The 18,597-nt window shown below is 40.4% G+C and overlaps 1 protein-coding gene across 2 annotated transcripts in view; it reads left to right on the top strand.

The window, feature by feature from the left end:
* The window catches only part of BRWD3 (bromodomain and WD repeat domain containing 3), a 63,188-nt gene that overhangs the window by 7,214 nt on the left and 37,377 nt on the right, over window positions 1–18,597 (top strand). For both annotated transcript variants that reach the window (XM_087940961.1, XM_026703031.2), the window contains exons 5-10: window positions 2,889–3,039; window positions 4,932–5,030; window positions 14,445–14,605; window positions 15,508–15,729; window positions 16,039–16,139; window positions 17,342–17,412. In XM_087940961.1, the coding sequence (XP_087797087.1) occupies window positions 2,889–3,039; window positions 4,932–5,030; window positions 14,445–14,605; window positions 15,508–15,729; window positions 16,039–16,139; window positions 17,342–17,412 (805 nt within the window). The remainder of the gene's footprint in view (window positions 1–2,888; window positions 3,040–4,931; window positions 5,031–14,444; window positions 14,606–15,507; window positions 15,730–16,038; window positions 16,140–17,341; window positions 17,413–18,597) is intronic.

The following is an 18,597-nucleotide window of genomic DNA, read 5'->3' as shown; positions in this document are numbered from 1 at the left end:
TTCCAGGGCTATTGTAACTTTGAATGGTCACTAAAAGGAACTGTTGTAAGTCCAGGACCACCTTTATAGATTTATCTTACATCTATTGCTTTCTAGAGATTCTGCTGTTCAACTCCAACCATCGTCATCAGTAGTGTTGCATTTTGCACCTGTTTTTCAGAAGACAAATCATGGTTTGCTGTGATTTCCTCACTGAGCCGCAGTCAGAAGTGTTTGAGAAGACTGTTGTCTTTCTGGAGTGGGGGGAACCCACAGGCCTTTTTTATCATTTGCTGTATTTAAAATGAAATACATTTTTAAAATGAAAATGTATCAAACCATTAAAGTAGGAAGTAAGTAATGAGAAATTGTATGGATGACTTTTATTCAAGAGTGAAGAATAGAATGAGAGAGGATTCATAGAAATGAATGAGAGGATTCATTGCTTGTATGCACAAGGCTCCGTGTTTGGAATACATGTTACTTATTCTGAAGGACGAATCTATGGATTCTTTATTGTTGTTGTTATTATTATTACTATTAGATCTTTAGTGAGATTCACAGCCTTTGGGGCTGGTTGGTAGCTCAACAGCTCGAGTCCTAACCAAGGATCTAGGAACTGTTCAGGTAGCATGGGAGGATATAAACTGTTCCAAGTAGGGTGGTTTTTTGTAGAATCAGAATATTCAAGTCTGATGAATTCAGAATTTCCAAATAGTGAGATAGCCCTTTAGGTATTGTTCCAAGGGCTCCAATCACAATTGGGATAACACACAATTTCTTTTTCCAAAGTCGCTCAACTTCAATTTTTAAGTCCCGATACTTGCAATGTCAATGAACCAAATCTTTTTCTTTTCAACTATGGTTATGTCAGGCGTGTTGTGGGGCCAAATCCCTGTCCGTCTGAATTCTGAAGTCCCACAAGATCTTGACTTTTTCATTCTCCAGAACCTTTCCAACCTGATGTTCCCAGTAGTTGTTACTATACTCAAATCCAAACTTTTGGCACAGTTTCCAGTGAATAATTTTAGCAACTCGGTTATGGCGTTCTAGGTAGTCAGTTTGTGAAATTTTGCTGCACCTACTGATTAAACTGTCACTGTTTCATCTTTATTGGTTAATATTTAGTGAGATTCACAGCCTTTGGGGCTGGTTGATAGCTCGACAGCTCAAGTCCTAACCAAGGACCTAGGAACTGTTCAGGTAGAGTTGGAGGATATAAGCTGTTCCAAGTAGGTTTTTTGTAGAATTGTGGTATTCAAGTCTGATAAATTCAAAATTTCCAAATAGCGAGGCAGCCCTTTAGGTATTGCTCCAAGGGCTCCAATTACAATTGGGATAACACAAGATTTCTTTTTCATCTTTATTGTTGTTATTATTATTATCATTATTATTATTGTTATTATTGTTATTACCTTTATTGTCAGAGTACAACATGTGTACAATGAGATTGGCTGAGCCTCCCTTTGTGCAATTCACGATTCAATAGATTTGCAATATAGGTAGTTTTCAACTTACGACAACAATTGAGGCCAAGTTTTCTGTTGTTAAGAGCGGGACATTTGTTAAGTGAGGTTTGTCTCATTTTACCACCTTCCTTGCCACAGTTGTTAAGAGAATCACTGCAATTGATTAGTCACCCAAGTTGTTAAGTGAAGTTCTGGCTTCTCAATGGACTTGGCTTGTCAGTCCCATGACTTTGGGACACGGCAATGGTCATAAGTATGAGCCAGTAGCCCAGCATCTGAATTTTGATCATGTGGCCGTGGGGACTCTACAAAGTTCGTAACTGTGAAAAATGGTCGTAAGTCACTTTTTTTTCAGTGTTGTCGTAACTCTGAATGGTCACTAAATTAACTGTTGTAAGCCAAGGACTGCTGGTATTTACACAAGAGGGAAGAAATACACACACACACACACGCAGAATACCACTCACGCATCATCACAAAATCTCCAGAACCATTAGTATTTCATATATTATTATTAACATGCTCTGATGCTAAGGAGTTCTACTCCCCCTCCCCACCTGAAAAGAAATCTGTTCCAAATGCAAAACACAAGCAGAGGAGAGGAGTTTCGGTTTCAGTTTCACGCCCAGGATCCTTGCTGTCTCCTTCTTGCTCACACAGCAAATACTGATTCAGTTTCCAAACAGCCCTCTATCACACACTGACAGGACACTAGCCAGATGAATACCAATGGATGCTGGTAGACAGAGGCAGAATTTTTCCCCTTATTTTCCTCCCCAAAAAACTAAGCCCAATCACATAGTTTCGCACCAAAGCTACTAGCTTAATATACATATGTTCCTTTCTGCTTTGTTTACTCCGATTAGGGTATACAACTGAGCCGGTGAAAGAGGAAGGAGTTGGTGGGTTACTCACAAATATTAAGAAAAGTATAAGTACAGGCAGTTCTTGCCTTACAATCATTGATTTAGCAACCATTTGGAGTTACAGCGGCAGTGGGAAAAGTGACTTACGACTGCTCCTCGCACTTACAACCACTTCAGCATCCCCCCTGCAGTCATGTGATCAAAATTCATGTACCTGGCAACTGGCATGTAATTGCAACGTGTTGCCATGTCCTGGGGATCACGTGATCAACACTTATAACCTGCCCTGGGGAGCTTCGCATCACATAAAGTCAGTGGGGGGGGGAACCTAATTGTTTTAACAATTATATGGTTCACTTCACTGCGATGATCTGCTTAACAACCTAAAAGTTGCCCCCAAAGTTCGTAGAATCAGACATTTCTCTCTTAACTGCCTTGCTTAGCAAGTCGAGGACTTCCTGTAAATGCTTTCTACCTTGACTTCTCTTGACCTCTCTCAAATTAAGGTTGGATGTAAAAGAAAGCCTGCTCATATATTATTATTATTATTATTTTTATTTTTAAAAATATTCAGGTAGCAGCCAATGTCCATATCCCCCCGGATTACCTCCTTAAAATCTGTGAGCGAATTGGACCTCTGTTAGATAAGGAGATCCCACAAAGTGTACTTGGAGTGCAAACTTTACTAGGAGTGGGACGGCAGTCTTTACTAAGGGCAGCCAAAGGTAAGATACTGTTCTTTTACTTTATATTCCACCTTCTAGAGGCAAGGTTTGCAACCAAAGTCCCGTACAATAGAACAAGCCGCAGGCTCTAAGCGGTTGAAGCATGGTTTTTTTAAATTGCGTCCCTCTTCCGACAAATTAATAACAGGGTAACTAAAACGGGTAAAATCAAAACCTTAAAGAGGCAGGGAAAGGGGTCTTTTGGAAACGTGGATTTTCTGACGTGTCTCGGTTTTTGAAAAAGGAACTAAAACCATTTCCTGCAAACAGCTTGGCAGAGAAGAAAGTGATGGGAAAGAGCAGGAAAGTGGGTACTGTATAGTTTTGAGCAGGAAAAATAATAATAACTGGGCTACAGGTCAGGATTTTGACCCGCTCTTAGCGGGCTCAGGAAAAGCTCTGCTGTTTCTGGCCTCAGATGCCATGAGATGTGTCGTTGCTCCTGCCAGCTATCTTAGTCGGTTGAAGTCCACAAACCACCAGAAAGCATTTTCACTCACACAGTGCCATGCGCTTCCATCGGCCGCCCAGTACGGCAAGTATAAAAGGATACCATTGATGGAAGGACTCTGCTCCTGCGGCTCAGGAGAGGTGGAGACTGTGGCTCACACGCTCCTTAGATGTTCCTTTTACACGGAGATTAGGGGAAAAAACACATTCTGCCTTTAACTGCTTGGTCTCCTATCTGCTCTGATACTACCTGTCTTCAGTGTGTCAGGATTCCAGCAATCACCCTAATTAAATCATGATCCTTGAGCCAAACGTCAAAAAACTCCAAAGGGTTCATTAGAGGTGACATACTGGCACTGCCCTGTATGAAGCCAACTCTGGCATACATAATTTACAGTCCCCTGTGACCCTGTTTTCCTCCTCTCCCCAGATTCTCCAATTGAGCTCGTTCACGGGCTGGGTGTCATCATTCATGTTCTCCAAATTAAATATGTTTGCAGGCAAAAACTCAGGTAGTTTAGTTACAGTCTTTTAAAGATAAGAGTTGGAATGTACTTTTGCTTTCAACTGCTCTTCCAGATTTCCTTCCTCCCCCCTTCCCCCCCCTTTTTAAGGGCAACAACTAAAACAGGCATAAGAAAGTTTTCTAAGTTGACACAGTGGCTGCTGAAGGATGAATAGTCCATAACTACAGCACAGGTGGCCAGATTCTGCACAGCAGCACTGGGGCTTCGTCGCAAACATGTCTCTTCTCCACCATAGTTACGTTATATAACAAGTGTGGCAAACCCTTTGCGCTGCTTAGTCTTTTCCCTTTTAGCGTTGAACCTACAATGGGCCACACAGTTTATGGACCGTAATTGTAGCATAGTTATACCATTTATAATTGATGGACTGGATTTTTATTATGGATTTCAGTTGTTTATTATTTTATACTAGAATTTTTAATTGTATATTTACTGAGCATTTTTATTTGTTCTGGTCTTTGGTCTAAGTGTCAGGATTCCAGCACTTAACCCCATTCAAATCCTGAGTCTCGAGCCAAACTTCTAAAACTTCAAAAGGATTTATTGGGAGTTAACATGTCCAGCACTGCCTGGGTATAGCCGACTCTGAGACACATCATTCATTGTCACCCTTGACCCTGGTTTTCCTCCCACCCCCTCGGTGTATCGTAGTTCATATTCTCCAATGGGACACATCCATAGCCAAGAGTCATCAATCACGTTCTCCAGTTAGAATTTTGCCCGGCAGAAACTTTCAGTCACCTAGTTACTATCTTTGAAAACATTTATGGAATGTAGTTTTGGTTTGCAAGCTGCCTCACTGCTCCCCCCTCCCTTTCTCTGTTGGTAACTCTAAAAAGACCATATAAACATTTTATGAGTTGACACTAAGATTGTAATAAATTGATTGATCCGCTCTGAATCTCGTTTGCACAGAATGCAGGCACACGGCCTGGAAAGGTTCCGCATTTGCAGCCCTCCATCGGGGCAGACCTCCCGAAGTCCCCATAAACTATGGGAGGCCACCAAATGTTGGTAAGGAACAACTTCCTTATATGCTAATGTTATATTCCAATGTTTTGTTTGTTTCTATCCCACCACCTTTATTATTTTTACAAATAACTGAAGGTGGCAAACACATGCAATGCATACTTCTCCTATTTTCTCCACAACAGTATATGTGAAGTGGGTTGAACTGAACAATAACAACAGCACTTAGAGTTAGGTACCATTTCACAGTCCTTTATAGCCCTCACTGAGTGGTTTACAGAGTCAGCATCTTGCCCTCAACAATTTTGGGTCCTCATCTTACCGACCTTGGAAAGATGAATCAACCTTGAGGCAGTCAGGATCGAACTCCTGGCAGAGGGAAGAGTTAGCGTGCAACGTTGCATTCTAACTACTGTGCCACCATGGCTTCCTAGAGAATGACTGGCTCAAAGTCACCCAGCTGGCTTTCATGGCTAAGGCAGGACTTGAACTCACGGCCTCTGGCTTTCTAGCCTGGTACTTTAACCACAGCAGGCAAACTTTCAGCGGGTCACCTTGGAACCGTTACAAGGCGAAAGTAGAAAGGATTTCTTTTTCTCTCCTCTCCTAATAATGAAAACATGGCTGCTATTTGAAGCCAAAGGATCCATCATAATTTTAGGAATGCAATCTGGAACAGAATGATTAAATTAGGAAAATGCTTCATTGTAACTTCAGATTAGATACCCAAATTCAAGCTCAAAGAATTTGCCAGTCATTGAGTGAATAAGCATTCCTGTGACTGAGAAACAAACACAGAGAAGTTTCCACATTAGCCGTGCTTTTCTCTCTGGATAATTTCCTAAATTGCTGGTATGTCATTGGGCTGTTCTGTTCTAAATTAACCCTGTCATTGGCCTTTCATCATTTGTTAAAGCAATGGCAAATTTATATGTGTGTGTGTGTGTGTGTGTGTGTGAGAGAGAGAGAGAGAGAGAGAGAGAGAGAGAGAGAGAGAGAGAGATGTGTATGTGTATAAAAAGAATTGCCATTGCTTTAACAAATGATGAAAGGCCAATGGCAGGGTTTTTATATATATATATTTGTTTTCTGAGGTTCTCGCAGGTATTTGTATGTGGATCTTTGGTTGTTCGGGTTTTCTCCGCGTAAGATTCGAAGTATCTGAGCAACGTTTCGATGAAGTCTCATTCATCATCTTCAGGCTTCTGTCTCCGGCTCTGTGCTTCTCAGAGTAATGTGAGATTGCAGCTGCTTCCTCCTTTTAACTGCCAGTGGGGTGGGACTTGATTGGGTGGGGGCTTGGCTGTGTTCTGATTGGGTGGGGTGTGTTCTCATTGGTAGGGGTTTGGCTGTGTTTTGATTGGTTGGGGGGTTAGCCGTGTTCTGATTGGTTGGAGCGTGTTCTGTTCAGGTGGGGGCTTGGTTGTGCTCAGGTTAGTCTTAGTTGCTGGGGGATTTGAGCTGGTGAGTTGTGATCTTGCTGTTTGGCTTCTAGTTCGTGGTCCTGCTGCATCTTCATAGTGGGTGTCGGTTTGCTTCATGTATGGCTTCATGTATGGCTCAGAGGGGTTTGAAGTGGGTAGTGATGCAGCTGTAGTGCAGCTTCTGGTCCATGGTCGTGTCTCATTTTCTGAATGGGTGGGAGTCTGTTTTCTATATGGAAGTGTGGTGGTGGCATCTTGTGTGGCTCTCATGGGTGTGGGTCTGGTGTCCTTCTTCATGTTAGGTACTCGTCTGTTTATGAGGCGCGGTTTCCAAATGGCTGGAAGGCGGAGGTGTCATCTCGTTTGTTCATGCTGTGTGGGCGTTTTTCTATCTCTATGGCTTCTCTGATTATTCTGCTGTTGAAGTGTTCGGTTTTGGCGATAGTTCTGGTATTTTTAAAATCAATTTCATGTCCTGTGGCTTTGAGGTGTTGGACCAGGAAGAAACGACCTCTTCCCTGGTCCAACACCTCAAAGCCACAGGACATGAAATTGATTTTAAAAATACCAGAACTATCGCCAAAACCAAACACTTCAACAGCAGAATAATCAGAGAAGCCATAGAGATAGAAAACGCCCACACAGCATGAACAAACGAGATGACACCTCCCGCCTTCCAGCCATTTGGAAACCCGCCTCATAAACAGACGAGTACCTAACATGAAGAAGGACACCAGACCCACACCCATGAGAGCCACACAAGATGCCACCACCACACTTCCATATAGAAAACAGACTCCCACCCATTCAGAAAATGAGACACGACCATGAACCAGAAGCTGCACTACAGCTGCATCACTACCCACTTCAAACCCCTCTGAGCCATACATGAAGCAAAACCGACACCCACTATGAAGATGCAGCAGGACCACGAACTAGAAGCCAAACAGCAAGATCACAACTCACCAGCTCAAATCCCCAGCAACTAAGACTAACCTGAGCACAACCAAGCCCCCACCTGAACAGAACACGCCTCCAACCAATCAGAACACGGCTAACCCCCAACCAATCAGAACACAGCCAAACCCCTACCAATGAGAACACACCCCACCCAATCAGAACACAGCCAAGCCCCCACCCAATCAAGTCCCACCCCACTGGCAGTTAAAAGGAGGAAGCAGCTGCAATCTCACATTACTCTGAGAAGCACAGAGCGAGACAGAAGCCTGAAGATGATGAATGAGACTTCATCGAAACGTTGCCTAGATACTTCGAATCTTACACGGAGAAAACCCAACAACCAAAGATCCACATACAAATACCCGCGAGAACCTCAGAAAACATAAATATATATATATATATATATATATATATATATATATATATATATATATATATATATATATATATATATATATATATAAATATAAATATAAATATAAATATAAATATATTATATATATATTTATAAGTATATATATATTCTTAAGTTTTCGCGGGTACTTACATGTATGGTATTCAGCTTTGTTCGGGTATTTTCCCATGTCATTATAGTTGTGCTTTTAACGTTGTAGCAATGTTTCGGCAGAATCTCATCTGCCATCATCAGGCTTCTGTATTGTGTTCGTCTGTGAGTCAGACTTTTACAGTTGTTTCAGTTTTAAATTTGGGGCTAGCCTACTGCTGTGCCAGAATGGTTTTTTCTTCATCCTGATTGGTTGGGAGTCTTGGTCTGTGTTTATTGGTGTTGGGTATATGGATACACCAACCAGGTTTGGGTTGAATAAATATGTAAACCTAGGATTAAGTGTTTTGTAGCTTTAAGCAAGAAACTGCAATGTCATTGTGGGTGCGGTTGCAGGCAGTAATATAGGTAGGAAGGGAAACGTAATAGACCCGGCTTCTGGATGCACCTGGTTCTGTTCCTGGTCTGCTGCCTGCTGTTCTGGAACGTCTATCTGCTTACTTTTGGAGGCTACTGTGCCAGATACCATTTCACCTGAACACAAGGACTGTTTGTTTGGTGAGCTGAGGATTCAGCGTTGTCCTTGAGAGGAAGGTATCGTAAGGAGAAGATATACAAGCAGATAAGAACATCGTATTGACTGTTAATGGACTTGATAACTGGATTGATATACTGGATACTGACATATGGACTGAATGACACTTTTTAATCTCTGTGTGTATTAAATAACTATTTTAAAACCACAAACAGTGTTTTTGTCTCCAGTGTGTGTATACTCTTGGGCCCAGCCTCTCTCTCATTTGCCTGCCTGGCTTGACTGCTGCTGCACACTCTGCTAGGGGGTTTATCCCCAAACACTAACATTGGTTATGGGCCCAGCAGTGAGCACAGTCTAACTAACCAGGATATAGCAGTGAGAGCTGGTGGGAGTTGCACATTACTGTAAATACAAACTGTTTGTTAAATAGTTATTTTTCTCAAGAGAAATGGCACAAGTAAATTTGCCAAGTCTGTCCATGATATCCAGACTAGATGGAACAAACTATGTTTCATGGTCAATGAAATGTAGTTTACTTCTACGAAGAGAAGGTTTGTGGGACATAATAACAAACCCACCAGATGTATCAAACTTAAATCCTAACGATGAAGAGGATTATAAACTGATACAGGATTATGAACGAAAGAATGAGCAGGCTTTGTGCATCATAGGACTGACTCTCTCAGACCAGCAACTGATTCATATTCGAGGAGTGGAAAATGCTGCAGACTGCTGGGATAATCTTAGAAGGATTTATGTTCGAGACAGTGTAGGAGCTCATATCAATCTTACACGGAAGCTGTTTAGAACACATCTTGAGATAAATGGAGACATGTTAACTCATTTAAACTGTATGAAAAGCATTTTTCAAGAATTGCAAGAAAAAGAGCTTATATTTAATGAGTTGCAACAAGTATACATCATATTGTCTTCTTTGGATCGAAGCTATGATGATTTTGTGACTGCATTAGAGGTGTTGCCAAAAGACAGTTTATCAGTAACTGAGATAACTGGCAGGCTATTAGAAGAAGCCAGGAGAAGGAGTGAACGTGACCAGCTGAGAGAAGATAAGCCTAATAAAGAAGAGAAATTATCTTCAAAGCCTGAAAGAAACCAGCTGTGTAAAGTAAAGCACCCGGAAGAAGAGAAGTTATCTTCAACGGCATACACAATTAAAAAGTGTTTTAATTGTGGAGGCAGAGGACATTTGGCAAGATTCTGCAGAAAAGGAAAAAGCCAGAATTTAAAGAAGCCAAAGAAATCCTTTGAACTGGCCATGCTTGGCAACTGTGATATGAAGAATGATATATGGGTGGTGGACAGTGGTGCATCCCACTGCATCACGAGAGATAAGACAAAGTTTATAAAAATGTCTACAAGCTCTCAACGTATATCACTTGCCAATGGTTGGCACCTCAAGGCCAAGGGTGAAGGTATTGCTTATTGTCCATGTTTAAACCAGAATATAAAAATGTTATATGTACCACAGTTAAAGATGAACTTACTTTCTGTAAGAGTATTAGATAAACTAGGATATGTGGTTACATTTAAGAATAATAAGTGCATACTGGAAAGAGATGGCAAAAAGGTAACTGCAGCTTTAAATGGAGCATTATATGTCTTACATGACAGTAAGAAAGGGGAGGCACAAACTGTATTTAATAATAACAAGCCTCATGATGAATGTATCCATTTATTGCATAAACGTTTGGGGCATGTAAATTTTAAAATGCTAAAACGTACAGTTGAGTTATCTGAAGGAATAAGGTTAAAACCCTGTGATATGTATTTGCGTTGTAATGTCTGTTGTGAAGATAAGAGTAAAATAATGCCTGCAAATAGGCTAAATGGTTTCAAAACTAAAGAACCTTTAGAAGTAGTATTTGCAGACATTATTGGTCCAAAGAAACCCAGTATGGGGGGTGCTCGATATATACTGAGCATTATGGATCATTACTCTAGATATGGGTTTTGCTACCTAATGAAAAGCAAAACTGAAACATATCAACACTTCTTCAATTGGTTAAGGTTTGCTGAAAGAAAAACCAAACGGCAAATTATAACCCTGGTGACAGATAATGGCACGGAATTTGTTAATAGCAAATTCCAGAGTAGATTAAAGGCAGCTGGAATAGCTCATAAGACATCTGCACCATACAGACCACAACACAATGCATTTGTTGAAAGGCGAGGCCAAACATTGCAGGCTATGACCCGTACTATGTTAACTGATTCTGGGTTACCTGATTCTTTGTGGGGGGAGGCCACAATGTGTGCTAATCATTTATTAAACAATGTGGTTAACTCAACCACTGGTGAAATACCATTCACCATGTGGCATGGCAGGAAGCCTGATTTGAGTTACCTGCACACATTTGGTGCACCAGCATGGGTGCATATCCCTACACAACTCAGGCGTAAAGGGCAACATAGAGCTAAACAATTTTTCTTCGTTGGTTATCAAGCTAACCATAGGGCATATAGATTTTGGGAGAAAGGCACATCTAAGGTGTTATGTAGTGCCAATGCCCAATTTCTAGAGCACGTAGGATGGGATAAGTTAGAGCAGGATAACAATAACGAGGTGGTTATTGAATCATATAGAAATCCCATTAAGTATCCCTGTAACTTTAAAAATAATGTAAAGGAAGAAGTACAGGAAGAAGTACAGCCCCGAGAGGAAGAAATAGCTGAAGACGAGGAACAGGTAGTAACTCAACCAAGCCCAGTAATACCCAGAAGGACTACACGTATTTCTAGACTGCCTGATAGATACCAGGCTAACATAGTGTGCCAGGAAAATAGAATCCCAACTACTGTGGATGAGATAAGAAGATATCCTTCTAAAGAGAAAGAAGATTGGTATGCAGCTATCAATAAAGAATTGAAATCATTGAAGGATATGAAGGTGTATGAAAATGTGAGATTACCTAGTAATGAAAAAACCATTGGCTGCAAATGGATTTTTAAAATAAAGACTGACAAGGATGGAAACACAATCCATAAGGCAAGGTTAGTAGCCCAAGGCTTTAGACAAAGTGCAAAAGACTATGATGAAGTATTTGCACCTAGTCTTAAAGCAGCAACTTTAAGGGCAGCATTAGTGTGGGCAGCAAGCAAGAAGTATATAGTTAACCATTTAGATGTGGAAACTGGTTACTTGCATGCTCCACTAAGACATACTGTGTATATGAAAAGGCCTAATGGATTTAAAGGAGACAATAATAATGATTGTTGGTTATTAAAGAAGAGCCTTTATGGTCTTAAACAATCGGGCTATGAATGGAACCAGTATATTGTGAAGGAACTGACCAATATAGGGTTTAAAGCTGGTTTAGCCGACCCATGTCTATTTAAGAGGGAAAAGAATGGGAAAATATCATTATTATTGTTATTTACTGATGATATTGCTCTGATAACTAAGACTAATGATGAAGCAAATGAAATAATCACATCATTAGCCAAGAAGGTAAAAATCAAGCAATTAGGGGAGATAAAGAGATATCTAGGATTGAATATACTGAGAACACAGAAAGGTTTTAGGATATCTCAGGAAGATAAGATATCTAAATTGCTAATAGATTATAAGATGGAACTTTGTAAGCCTGCAAAGACTCCAATGAGTCAGGATATTTGCAAAATGGATACTCAAAGTCCCAAATGTGATAAGGAACTGTATCAATCCTTGATTGGTAGCTTATCATATATTAGCAATTGGTCAAGGCCAGATATTGCTTTTAGTATTAATCTGCTGGCTCGACACAATAAGGATCCGCTTCAATGTCACTGGATAGCATTGAAAAGAATCCTAAGATATCTTAAAGGTACATTACACCATGCACTGTATTTAGAACCAAAAGGTGATCTCATATTGAGTGCTTATGCAGATGCTAGTTTTGCAGCAGAAAGAGATACTAGAAAGTCGACTTCAGGAACAGCCATAATGCTGGGTAAGACATTAATAGGCTGGAAGTCTATAAGGCAACAGCATATAAGTTTGTCTACTATGGAGGCAGAATTCTCCTGTTTATCTTTATTGTGTACTGAGTTGATTATGTACAAACAAATGTTGAAGGATATGGGTATAACTGTAAATTACCCTATAGTTGTACATGAAGATAATCAGGCAGCAATTCAAATGACCACTAATATTGCAGTTAAAACGAGAAGTAAACATACAGATTTGAGGTATCTTAATGTAAGACAATCTGTACAGAGTAAATTGATACAGCTGGAGTATTGCATGTTGGAGGACAATGTAGCTGATCATTTTACTAAAGCCCAAGGTGCTATTAAGCATCTAGAGAGTTGTGAAAAATATGGGTTTAGAATGTAAAGGCATTACATATTTATATCACCCAAAAGGGGAGAATGTTGGGTATATGGATACACCAACCAGGTTTGGGTTGAATAAATATGTAAACCTAGGATTAAGTGTTTTGTAGCTTTAAGCAAGAAACTGCAATGTCATTGTGGGTGCGGTTGCAGGCAGTAATATAGGTAGGAAGGGAAACGTAATAGACCCGGCTTCTGGATGCACCTGGTTCTGTTCCTGGTCTGCTGCCTGCTGTTCTGGAACGTCTATCTGCTTACTTTTGGAGGCTACTGTGCCAGATACCATTTCACCTGAACACAAGGACTGTTTGTTTGGTGAGCTGAGGATTCAGCGTTGTCCTTGAGAGGAAGGTATCGTAAGGAGAAGATATACAAGCAGATAAGAACATCGTATTGACTGTTAATGGACTTGATAACTGGATTGATATACTGGATACTGACATATGGACTGAATGACACTTTTTAATCTCTGTGTGTATTAAATAACTATTTTAAAACCACAAACAGTGTTTTTGTCTCCAGTGTGTGTATACTCTTGGGCCCAGCCTCTCTCTCATTTGCCTGCCTGGCTTGACTGCTGCTGCACACTCTGCTAGGGGGTTTATCCCCAAACACTAACAATTGGTCTTGGAGTTTGCTGTGTTCTGCTTGATTGGTGTTTCTAATATCTTCTGTCTGTTTTGTGGATTTTTTGTCTTGATTGGCTGGCAACATTGTGTTCCTGTATTGGAGGCTTTTAGTGCAGCTTGGCTCCAAGTAAATGGACAGCTATCATTTGTTAGGAAGCTAGGTTTCATCTGGGTGCCTGGTTGGGGTATGTTTGAGCTGGAGGTATCAGGGGGGATCTGTTTGTGCCCAGGTGTTTGCCTGGCTTGTGGTGTGGAGATTTTTTTGTTTGTGAGTGCAGGCTTCCAAATAATTGACAGTCTGGTGGAATCATCTCTTCTATTCATGCTTTCAGGTCTTTTTTCAATCTCTATGGCTTCTCTGATAATTCTGTGGCTGGGGTTTTCTATAGTGGCTAGGGTTTTGGTGCCACTGAAGTTGATGCTATGACCTGTGGCTTTCATGTGTTGGACTAGTGAGGAAGTGTGTTCCAGCTTTTTTACTGCATTTTTGTGTTCATGTATGGTATTCAGCTTTGTTTCGGTGTTTTCCCATATCATTATAGTTGTGCTTTTAAGGTTGTGGCGACATTTCGGCAGAATCTCATCTGCCATCATCAGGCTTGTGTATAAATACTGGTGGGGAGGTTGGCTGTGTTGTCATTTCTTGATTGGTTGATGGAGTTGATGTTTGCAAACATCAACTCCATCAACCAATCAAGAAATGACAACACAGCCAACCTCCCCACCAGTATTTATAGAGAGACGGCAGCTCCAATCACGCTTTGCTCGCACAAGCACAAAGCCGAAAGTACCAACCTGAAGATGGCGAGTGGGACCTCGTCGAAACGTCGCCAAGATACTCTCAATCTTACACGGGAGAAGACCTGAACAAGACCTGCATACCTGTACCTGTGAAAATCTATGAAGGTCACCTCTTTCCCAAAATGTTCCTACAGCAGATATTTAACTCAAATGCTAATTCTTACCCAGGATAATACTCTCTTTTACCGGCAGTCAGGAATAGACCATTAAAATGAGGTCAGTTAAAGAAAATATAATCAGGATAACAGCATTTTTCTCATTTGGCAGTGACCCTAATAGGAGCCAGACAGCTGACTGGATATGGACGTTTCAGCCATTTGTTCCCAACATCTTTTTATCAACACATCAAGATGCACAAGAGAATTCTGGGCCATTTATCATCTGTGTATTGTATAGCGTTCGATCGTGCCGGGAGACGAATTTTCACTGTGAGTGGAATAGAATTGAAATATTCCATAACATTGAATAATTTTGCTGGGCTATTTTTTTTTTTAAAGCTTCTTGTACTGGGGGGTTTTACTTTGAATTTGTAAAATATGTTTTCTGAAACTAGGTGGTGTTACTGTATCCTTATCGGCTTCAGAAATCAACTTCCATTATGTTTCAAACACTGAATCCTACAAATGTTATAAATGTTAAATAAATGTTATTTATTTGTTGGTTACTGTTGCCAAAATTGTGAAAATCTGCCGTCTTAGTGGGCTTCTATGTGTATATAAAGGAGTCTTATGGGGAACAAGTGGCATTTCTGCATGTTAGACTTTGGAGTTTGAAATGGTCTGAATGGTATAGAGTGTTAAGATTCCAAGTAATAAATCCCATTCAATAAGAACTCCAAGGCAGGCAAATTCCTCAAAGAACATTTTACTGGGACATACCAAATTGGCACATTCCTGGTGGAAAACCAGCTCTAAATTGCTGCTGGTTTTTCCCCCAAATAAAAGTAAAACTTTGTCACTTCCACACAGAATCTCCAGCCCCATGGTCCAATCAGCATACAGCCCGGTTGCTAGGTGACCGCAGTCTCCACCTTTCGAACACCTGCACCAATGTCCTTGGTTCCCAGGAGAAATAATTTTATTTTGGCTACAGCGCCCCAGCTATCTCTATACCCCCGACTCCCTGGCTCCTTCGCTCCAGGCTGTGTCAGCCCTGAAGCTGTGAGAAGAAGAAACTCCCTAGAGAAAACTACCCAAAAGAAAATGCCCACCGTTCGGCCACCTTCAGGGTTGACATAGGGTTTCCTGCTTGAGCAGGGGTTGGACTAGAAGACCTCCAAAGTCCCTTTTGACTCTTTTATTCTGTTGTTGTTTTTTGCATGAAACATTAGGGTTCAGATGATTGCTTGGTGAAAATTTGGGCTACAGATAACGGCCGTTTGCTTTCAACCCTCCGAGGACATTCAGCTGAAATTTCTGACATGGCTGTCAGTTATGAGAATACCCTCCTTGCTGCAGGCAGTTGTGACAAGGTTGTCAGAGTCTGGTGTCTTCGAACTTGTGCACCAGTGGCGGTGCTGTTGGGCCACTCAGCGTCCATTACTTCCATACAGGTGAGAGGAGGGAAGATTTCCTCTGCTCTTCCCAGGCCTTTACTTTTTGCTAAACAGTGAGAATTAAAGCTGCATTTCCTTGCTATTTTCTGGGTTAATAGTCTTCAAACGATTTTTGGCTTTGTCAGATCACTTGCTCTTTGAATATTCTTGTCTGATCTGTCGGTTTTCTTAATTATAAAGTGAATATGGTTCATATCAAAATGGTAAGTTTTTGTGTAAGCAGATGGCTGCTGTTGCATTTTTGTAAAGGTATAGGAAGAAAGTATTTTGCCTGTTTATTACAACTTTTGTTCTTTTGATTTTTAGTTTTCCCCTGCAAGAAAAGGAACAACTCGATACCTCACTTCTACTGGTGCTGATGGAACAATTTGTTTCTGGCAATGGCATTTAAACACAATGAAATTCAAGTATGTTGTTTTATTTGATCTATTCTCTTGGCCTTTGCTAATGAGCATCAATGCTGTATAAATTTCAGGAGGGATAGTAGCATTTATTAGAATCCCTAGATTGATGCAATGAAAGAGATAAAAGATAAAACAACTGTGCATTATAATTAAGTGTAGCATCAGTTGAGAATGAAGACTGACAAACAATCTGAATTCTTCTGGACCTTTCTGATTATAACTCATATAAATCTTTCTGCTGAATTTGCTGTCTAAGGCATATAGATGTTAAAATCCCAGGTGTTTGAAGGATACAGAATTTCTCTGTGATAAATTAGAAGAATGTGGAAGCGGAAAGCATAACTCTGAGCAAACAAAAAGATCCAGTTTTTCTCTTTATGTACTTTTGGATGGAAAACACGGAATTGAAATTGATGTGGCTGCCCTTACATATGTCGATCCATCTATTTGTCTGAGTTTTGGTTTAGTGCAGTGTTTCTAACTTTGGCAATTTTCAGTTGGGCGGAGTAAAACTCCCAGAATTCCCTGGTCAGCATGTTAGCTGGGAGTTCTGGGAGTTGAAGTCCGCATATCTTAAAGTTGCCAATGTTGAGAAACCCTGGTTTAGTGCAATGTGTGAACCAAGTAATTAGATCTTAAGAATTGAGACAGATTTCTCAGTCCTGTTCCCTAAAATACTTTTAACTTGGCCGCCTTGATCCCATTTGTATATTTCTTCATAGCAGTATCTTATCGAGGGCGATCTTGGAGCTTTTTCTGTGCAAAACGTGGTTTCCCCAATGAAGTAATGATCCCTGTTGAAATGGAAGTTTCAAATCTTTTATTTTTCTCCCAGGTGCACCAGGTCCAAATGTTAGGCAGAATGAAATATTTCTGAGAAGAAATTAAGAAAGTTACAAAAAGACAAGCTAAATTTTTGAAAAGTAATCTTGTTCAGCAAAACTGATCAGCTAAAGTACAATCATACTGAAGTTTTATCATTTGGAGTCTTGAGACAATGAACTCTTGATGTCTTAAGGATTTATTTATTTAGCTTATGGCAAATAAACGTCTTAAGGAATCCAGCCAAGAGTGCAATACTATCTATGCTCCAAAAGTGGGCTTGTTAATACAGATTCCTAGGAAATTGAATGTAGAATTGCAGGCTTAGTCCGTCTTTGCATTGTCTAATGTAAAGTAATGAAAATGTTGTCTCATAACTTCAGGGATCGGCCAGTGAAATTTACAGAGAGATCCAGACCTGGTGTTCAAATATCTTGTTCATCTTTTAGTTCTGGTACGTATGAATAGAAATCCCAAAGGAATTTACGAATTTATGTCAGGAATAGTTATCTTTTTTAAAAAAATGAAAAGCAGCATTGTACATTTTCCCTCCATTGGAATAGACAGGAAGCTTTTTAATTCAATAAATAAATAAAATGTTTCCAGTCTTCAGTGTCCAAAATATCCAGCAAGCATTTTGGTGCTAGGAAAATGAGTTTACTTTTGTTCAGAGACAATTCTATGCATAAATGTATAGATGTACATAAAGCAGTTGGTTATTGAAATGGCCCTTCAGGTCCAGGTTATTGGAGGTACCATCTCAGCCCACTGGGATTGGCCCCTCCTCCTCATGTGGGCAGAGGAGGGTTGGTGCGGGTCCCAAAAGGCCAATTATTCCAGCTGGCGGGGTCTAGGAGGTGGGCCTTCTCTGCTGTTGCTCTGCCCTCTGGATTGCCCCACGATGGGATCTATTCATAAGGGCCTAAAGTTATGGCTTTGCCAGTTGGCTTGGGAATCCAGTCAACACAATGGAGGTCCCTGCCCTCCCCATCAGTGGTGGGATTCAAAACATTTTTATTACTGGTTCTGTGGGCATGGCGTGGCTTATTAGGCGTGGCTTTGTGGGCGTGACAGGGGAAGGTTACTGCAAAATCCCATTCCCTCCCCACCCCACTAATCTGGATGTGGCTGCCCTTACATATGTCGATCCATCTATTTGTCTGAGTTCTGGTTTAGTGCAGTGTTTCTAACTTTGGCAATTTTCAGTTGGGCGGACTAAAACTCCCAGAATTCCCTGATCAGCATGTTAACTGGGAGTTCTGGAAGTTATGTATTATATTGAATGTTATAACTTTAAGGTATATATTGAAGCCTAAATAAGAGTTAAATGGATAAGCTTAAAAGATATAAAGGTGTCATACTCCAATCAGCAACTACAGGAGAAACTTTGTTTAATGAGAAAAGTTAATAGATAATTGAAACAGGACAGACAAAAAGTATAAATAAAATGATTTGAATTGAGACGAGATAATTAAAATAAAATTGAGAAAATTAAAAGAGGGGAGAAACTATGTAGAAAATGTAAAACAGTAATAAGATATGGAATAGAACATAAAAATGAGCATGAAATTGAATTTGTGTCTGTACGAAGAAATGTAATCCGGGATTACGCTACTTTCAAAAAAGATGTTTTATTTGT

This window comes from Pseudonaja textilis, chromosome 12 (genome assembly GCF_049901715.1).
Source record: "Pseudonaja textilis isolate UNSWEBS1 chromosome 12, rPseTex1.2, whole genome shotgun sequence".
NCBI classification, from domain to species: domain Eukaryota; kingdom Metazoa; phylum Chordata; class Lepidosauria; order Squamata; family Elapidae; genus Pseudonaja; species Pseudonaja textilis.
Note: the sequence above shows the minus strand (reverse complement) of the source record. Positions and strands in the feature narration are given on the sequence as shown.